Source organism: Mastigoproctus giganteus, chromosome 14 (assembly GCF_048544385.1).
Source record: "Mastigoproctus giganteus isolate SK-2022 chromosome 14, ASM4854438v1, whole genome shotgun sequence".
In the NCBI taxonomy this organism is placed as follows: domain Eukaryota; kingdom Metazoa; phylum Arthropoda; class Arachnida; order Uropygi; family Thelyphonidae; genus Mastigoproctus; species Mastigoproctus giganteus.
Genome location: NC_143588.1, coordinates 7,931,111 through 7,938,706, shown reverse-complemented (window position 1 = coordinate 7,938,706; position 7,596 = coordinate 7,931,111). Strand labels below are relative to the sequence as shown.

General features: G+C 40.5%; 1 protein-coding gene across 1 annotated transcript in view; it reads left to right on the top strand.

Moving 5' to 3' along the window:
- Positions 1–311: 311 nt before the first annotated feature.
- Rpn9 (regulatory particle non-ATPase 9) overlaps positions 312–7,596 on the top strand; it is a 230,242-nt gene continuing 222,957 nt past the window's right edge. The window contains exon 1 of the mRNA XM_090388956.1: positions 312–514. Within this exon, the coding sequence (XP_090245082.1) occupies positions 414–514 (101 nt within the window). The 5' untranslated portion in view covers positions 312–413. The remainder of the gene's footprint in view (positions 515–7,596) is intronic.

Below are 7,596 nucleotides of genomic sequence, written 5' to 3'. Positions count from 1 at the left end.
AAAAAAAAAAAGAGAACAGTATTCTTTTTTAAATTACATAAAAAAAGAGTAACCAATCATTTGCGAAATCCGTGAGATTTTTTCTGGAGAAAAGAATCTCAGCAGTTTGAAAACTTAAGGAGTTCCTATATTGCCGGACTGTGATTACAAACCTTTTTTAGTGTCTTGAATTTGAAACTGACTGTGTATTATAAATATTGCTTATTTTTGACTAGATACTGCATTTTTCGACGATGTAATTCAGTGCCAAATCTGCGTTCTAGTGCCACCATTTAGAAAATGCTGCTTAGTTTTAAATCTCCTGCGATAGAGGGCTTGAAGCATCGTGACAAGCCGAAATTGTTTAATGTATAGTCCTGTGTTGATATATCGTGTCTGCCATTATCGAAATTTGATTTTTGTAAATTTTCACAATGCCAAGAGATGTTAATGCTTATTTAATGGCCCAGCAAGCAAAGAGTCCAGCAGAAGTTGCACAAGAATGGGCTACCCTTGAAGAACTATACATGAAGAGGTATTATCTACAAATTTTTTATTTTATTTGAAACCTGTGGTATATGTCTCCTGACAGGGCCAGCGGGGAAATACTTATTGCTGGTTCACGGGTTGAAAATTATTAGTTGATTATTTTTGTGCCTTCCAAATAGTTTCGGTACTTTTGCATTTGCTGCCTTTTTGTATATTTTATATAACGTTTTATATTGTCTTTCGCTTGATGAAATCTGAGAGGGTAGGCGAGGGGCTTACATCTGGTGAGTATTTTTTTCTGGATAAAAGATCTCGAATTAGTCTAGTTAACCGTTACACGTGACTGATTGGATAACAAGTTGCTTTTCAGTGGCAGAGCTTTCATCCATATTTTGCTGTCTAACACACAAAAAACCGTTTTTTTTTCACCCCTTGGCACACACCCAGGGCCCTGAGCTGGATGTCATCATTCTTCTCTTGGTGTTTCCCTTCTACTTCTCTCTGTTTCTCTGAGGGTAACTCAAAAAATTTTTTTTGGCTGGTGCAGTATAAGCTTTAGTCTTCCTTGCTCCATATGGCTAATAATAATAATGTTTATGTTTCACCATTGTGTCCTGACAAGTACAGTTCGTAGTGTAGGAACGTTGCTTTTCATCATGGCGTGGCGTGTTTTGCACTATCCGAAAGCTTCTGAAAGTTCACCATTTGCCTATGTGGGACTTATTATGTCAAATAAGTATCCTAAGTTGCCAAAAATGGCCACAATATTACACAGACAGGTAGTGTGTAACGTATAAGGTATGTTCGTGTCAGACGGCACCTGGGATTTCTCCCATCTCCATGTGTGTTCGCTGTATCGAGAACAGTACACTGTCAAGCCAGAGACTTAAGTGTGTGGGCCATGTCTGCACAGTGTGATGTGTTGTGCCCATTGTTTGTCCGGCTTATTGGCTGCCAGGCCCCTAGTGGGGCCTGCCGTTGCCCATATCTTGCCCCTTGGAGGCTAGTCGTGTGTGTCCAGTATCACAAGTTGATCTGGCAGGTCCTGCGCTCTAGCTTCCTGGGATTTCAGTGGCTAGGACCTAACAAAAAAAAAAATCATGAATTTGACATTAATGCTTAAATGGATTGCTGTTAGGAAATCGCTTGTTGAGGTTGAACGCTAGAGAAGTGTTAAAAGGCCTAATAGGCGGGCAAAATTTTGATGTTATTAAATTTAGACGTATTTAAAAGATACATCTATTAAATTTATAGATGTATATTTCATCTGTACGCTAGATGAAAGATAGTAGTGTTAGTTGTCCCCTATTGGGACCCACACTTTGCCAAAAGGAGGCAGGTCAGTTAACGTTGCAGTGAGATTGATGCTTAAACGGTGAAGGATGGGATAAAGCTGCAGATTGTCACATTTTACAATTCTGTCAGCAGTTTTCTATGAGCAATGTAGGCAGCCTGTCTGCACTGCTCATATAGAGAAGACAGTACAATTAGTAGAGTGCACAATTACCCCCAGATCTTTTTCATTCTCGACTATCCATGTGTAGTACCACATAGTTGGTACATTTCTCTGGGGTTACTGCTACCCATATGCAGTACTTTGCATTTGTCAAATGTAAATTTCATTACTACTTCTTGGCCCATCTGCCAAACTTTTGTAGATAATGTTAGCATTAACATTAGTAGAGGCACATGATGCAAGAAGGCAAGCTTATACAGCAAAAAAAAAAAAAAACCCTTCCTATTTTAATGATCCATTCATTCCAGATGTTTGTCTAGTTCTGCCTTGAATTTATTTAAGCTATCAACTTCCACAATAACAGATGGAAGTTTGTTCCAGCAATCAACTATCTGCTGGCTAAAGGCAAACGTCCGCACATTTATTCCACAACTGTCTTTCCTCAGTTTGAATCTATGTCCCCTCAGGTTTTTAATCTGAACAAGAGGAAGAATCCCATCAGCATTCGTAACCAGGTGGGCCGGAGTAGCAGTGCGTAGCACACTCTTCTTGGTTAGACCGGGGTTCAAACCTGTGACCACCAAATACGGAGGATGCGGAAAGGTCAGGGAATGACCACTGCATATCCCGGAGCAATATGGCCTTAGTTGCTAATGCTCCTAAAAACCAAATAACAAACAAACTCATCAGCATTCAGCCTGGTCAATGCATTCAAGGCCTTATACACCTCAATCAGATTGCCTCGCAGGTGCTTAGTTTCCAGAAGCTGCAATTTGCAGGATTTAAGCCTTTCTTCAAAAGAGCATGCCTTTGTTCCCTTCACCAGTCTTGTTTCCCTTCTCTGTACTCATTCTAGCAACTTTATATCCCTCCTCAAATGAAGCTACCAGACCTGTATGCAGTACTCAATGTGGGGCCTGACCATTGCCTTATTCAAGAGGGTAAAGGTAAAGTGCAGCCATTATCAACCCACTGCAGGATGGAAGCCTCCTCAACAATTCATGCTGAGGGAAATGGACCATAATCTGCCACTGGTCCAGTGCGGGTTGGCAGATCGACCGTATTCAGCAGTCAGGGGCTTGAAAGAGCGTGTGTACTGCACTCCCGCTCCTGACCACTCTGCTACGGAAGAGGATAATCACCCCATTATCCCTGCACGCAAAATTCCTGTTTATTATTGACAAGACCCCATAACCCAGCACTGGTCAGAAAACTTCATATCTGACTGCACAATTACCTCAAGGTCTCTTCCTTCTCCACTATCCTGAGTGTAACAATACATAGGTGGTACATTTCTCAGGGGTTACTGCTACCCATATGCAGTGCTTTGCATTTGTCAAAGTTAAACTTCAGTTACCACTTCTCAACCCATCTATCCAACTTTTCTAGATCCTGCTGCAGCAGCATACTGTCATTAGCATTGGCACATGACGCAAGAAAGCAAGCTTATATAACATCAGCCAAAAAAAAAAAAAAAAAAAAAATTTCACTTATCCACTTGCTCCAAATGTTTGTCTAGTTCTGCCTTTAATCTATTTAAGCTATCAACTTCTACAACGACAGATGGAAGTTTATTCCAGCAATCAACTACCCGCTGTCTAAAGGCAAACTTCCGCACAGCTATCCTACAACTGTCTTTCCTCAATTCGAATTTATGTCCTCTCAGGCAATTATTCTGAGCAAGAGGAAGAATCCCATGAGCATTGAGCATGCTCAAACCATTCAAGGCTTTATACACCTCAATCAGATCATCTTGCAGGTGCCTAGTCTGCAGGCACTGTAATTTGCAGAACTTAAGCCTTTCTTCGTAAGAGCAAACCTTTGTTCCATTCACTAATCTCGTTACCCTTCTTTGTACTTTAGCATTAGTAGAGGCGTATGATGCAAGAAAGCAAGCTTATTCAGCATCAGCCAAAAAAAAAAAAAACCAACCACTCCCATTTCACCCCTCCGTTCGTTTGAAATACCTGTCCAGTTGAGCCTTAAATTTGTTTAGGCTATCAACTTCAACAACAAGTGATGGAAGTCGGTTCCACCAAGCAACTACCCGCTGGCTAAAGGCAAATTTCAGCACATCTATCCGACATCTGTCTTTCCTCAATTTGAATTTATGCCCTCTCAGGTGATTATTCTGAGCAAGAGGAAGAATCCCATCGGCATTGAGCATGCTCAAACCATTCAAAGCCTTATACACCTCTATCAGATCACCTCGCCGGTGCTTAGTCTTCAGACTCTGTAATTTGCAAAACTTAAGCCTTTCTTCATAAGAACAACCCTTTGTTCCATTCACCAATCCTGTTGCCCTTCTCTATACTCGTTCCAGCAGCTCTACATACTTCTTGAAATGAGGCCTCCAGACCTGTATACAGTACTCAAGGTGTGGCCTGACCATTGCCTTATACAGAGTGACAATCACCTCCTTTTCCCTGCTAGAAAAATTCCTGTATATCATTGACAAGACACCATGAGCTACTCTTGCAGCTTGTCTGCGCTGCTCAGAGAATTTCATATCTCCCTGCACAATAACCCCCAGGTCCTTTTCGTTCTCCACCACTGTCAGTGTAGTACCGCAGAGTTGATACGTTGCTCTGGGGTTACTGTTTCCCATATGTAGTACTTTACATTTGTCAATGTTAAACTTCATTTGCCACCTCTCAGCCCATCTGCTCAACCTTTCCAGATCCTGTTTTTCCAGATACTTGTCCCAACAGCTCTACATCCTTCTTAAAATGAGGCCTCCAGACCTGTATATAGTACTCAAGGTGTTGTATGACCATTGCCTTATACAAGGGGATAATCACCTCCTTATCCCTGATAGAAAAATTCCTGTATATCATTGACGTGACACCATGAACTACTCTTGCAGACAGTCTACATTGCTCAGAAAACTTTATATCTTCCCTGCACAGTTACCCTCAAGGTACTTTTCATTCTACCACTGTCAGTGTAGTACCATGCAGTTGATACGTTACTCTGGGGTTACTGCTTCCCATATGCAGTACTTTACATTTGTCAATGTTAAACTTTAGTTGCCACCTCTCAACCCATCTGCTCAACTTTTCTAGATCCTGTTGCAGCAGCGTACTGTCATTAGTGTCATTAACAACCCTGCCGACCTTCGTATTGTCTGCTAACTTGGACCATCATCAATATCATTATTGAATACAGAAAACAACAATGGACCTAACACTGAACCTGAGGGACTCCACTAATAACATTAGTCCATGAAGAGCAGTGTGCATTGATTATCACTCTATCTTCTCCCACTCAACCATCCCTTTATCCATAGCAGCAGTTTGCCTCCAATGCCACACTGCTCCAATTTGTGCAGCAGTCTTCCATGTGCAACAGTATCAAAAGCCTTTTTAAGATCCAAATATATGATATCAAAATTATTCTTTGCATCCAGTTCCTTGATGACTTCATCATAGTATCTAATCATATTGGTCAGACAAACCCGTGCTGTGTCTGAGCTATAACTGAAGTCTTGTCTAGATGATCCTGCAGTGCTTCTTTAACCAGTGACTCCATTAATTTCGCTGGAACAGAAGTTAAACTAACAAGTCTATAATTACCTGTCTTCCCTTGATCCTCCTTTGTGGATTTTGGTTACATTTCCACATCTCCAGTCCATGGGTACCTCCCCTGACTCCAAAAAAGTTCTCATAATTATGGCTAAGGGTTTGCTTACTTCCTTTGCTGCCTCCTTTAATATAACTTGATACTTCCATCTACCTAGGTGCATTTCTTATGGTTATCTTCAACAATTTATCCTCCACTTTACTCTCAGTTATTACAAGACTATCTGGCTTATTGCCAGAGTTTATTAACAACGATGTCAACCTTTGTGCCATCTGCAAACTTTGACATTGAGCTTGATATACCTTCATCAATATCATTAATAAATATACAAAACAACAGTGGGCCTAACACCAAACCCTGAGGGACACCACTAATAACATTAGTCCACGTAGAGCAGTACCCATTGATTACCACCCTATCTTCTTCCACCTAATCATCCTTTTATCCATTGTAGCTACTTGCCCTTATGCCATACTGCTCCAATTTGTACAGTAGTCTTTGATTTGCAACAGTATCAAAAGCTTTCCTGAAATCCAAGTATATGATATCAAAATTATTTTTTGCATCCAGTTCCTTTGTGACCACATCATAGTATCCAATCAAATTGGTCAGACAAAACTTTCCCTTGACAGACTCATGCTGTCTGAATTATTACTGGTGTCTTGTCTAGATGATCCTGCAATGCTTCTTTAGCCAGTTACTCCATTATTTTCCGTGGAACAGGTCAAACTGACAGGTCTGTAATTACTCATGTCACCCTTCGATCCCCCTTTGTGAATTGGGGATACATTTGCACATCTTCAGTCCGTGGGGACCTCCCCCGAGTCCAAGGATGCCCTCATAATTATGGCTAAGGGTTTGCTTAGTTGCTTTGCCGCCTCCTTTAATATAGCTGGATAGATCCCATCCACCCCCAGGTGCCTTTCTTATGTTTAATTTCAACAATTTCTCCTCCACTTTGCTCTCAGGTATTACAAAATCATTAAGCACCCCGCTACAATTTGATAACCTTCTGCCATTTTCAAACCTTAATAACTCCTCATGTGTGAATGTAGATGCAAAATACTCATTCAGTTTGTTTGCTATCTGAGCAGGATCATCAACAGTGAAACCATCGATATCAAGTGGACCAATCAGATTCATCCCCTTCCTTTTAGCGTTTATATAAGTAAAGAAATCCTTGCTGTTTTTAAATAAGAATTGTTTAGTAGATTCATTAATAATACTGATTGATGTATATCAGGCTTAATGTCTAAGTGTACAGATGATACAAAGGTTGACGGTGGTTAATGACAGTAGTCAGGATTAGCTACTACAACATGTTCTAGAAAATCTAGTTAGATGGGCCTTGGCGGTTGAAATTTAACATTGATAACTGCAAGGTTCTGCATAAGATGGGTAGTGGTAGTCCCAGATTAATATACCAACTCAGTAGCGCTCAGGCATGGTAAATGAAAAAGCACTGGGGGTAATTGTGTCAGATATGAAGTTCTATGAGCAGTGCAGGCAGGCTGTCAGGATAGGTTGCAATGTTTTGTAAATGATATATAGGAACTTTGGTAGTTGGATAAGGAGGTGAATATCCCATTGTACAAGGCAGAGTTGAAAAATATTAGTAATCTAGCAGCAAGGGGATGCAGCACAGAATGAATGAATGAAAGGAAAGAATGAAAGAGTGTGTAAGACTGAATGAATGGGCTGGGTACTGAATGATAGAGTAAAAATAAGAATTATGGTAAAAGGGAATGAATGCTAGTTTTAGTAAAAGAGAGTAACCCAGCAAGGGAGCAAGAGTGGGTGAATGAAGGTTATGGTAAATGGGAGTGAGTGAAGGAATGAATGTTCGCTGTATGAACACATTTAATAATAACTCACCTTAGTTTATACTGACAAAATCTATTCTAATACTAACAACACAAATACCCACTGCATTCCCAGCAAAGCTGTTCAAATCCCCATGTCTTCCATCATGCAGTATGATTAACGTTTTTTTATGTATATCTCGTGGCTGAGATATACGTCAGCTTTCACACTCTTTTTCCGCTTTTATTCACTCTGTTATCACAGTAATTTACACTGCACTGAGTATA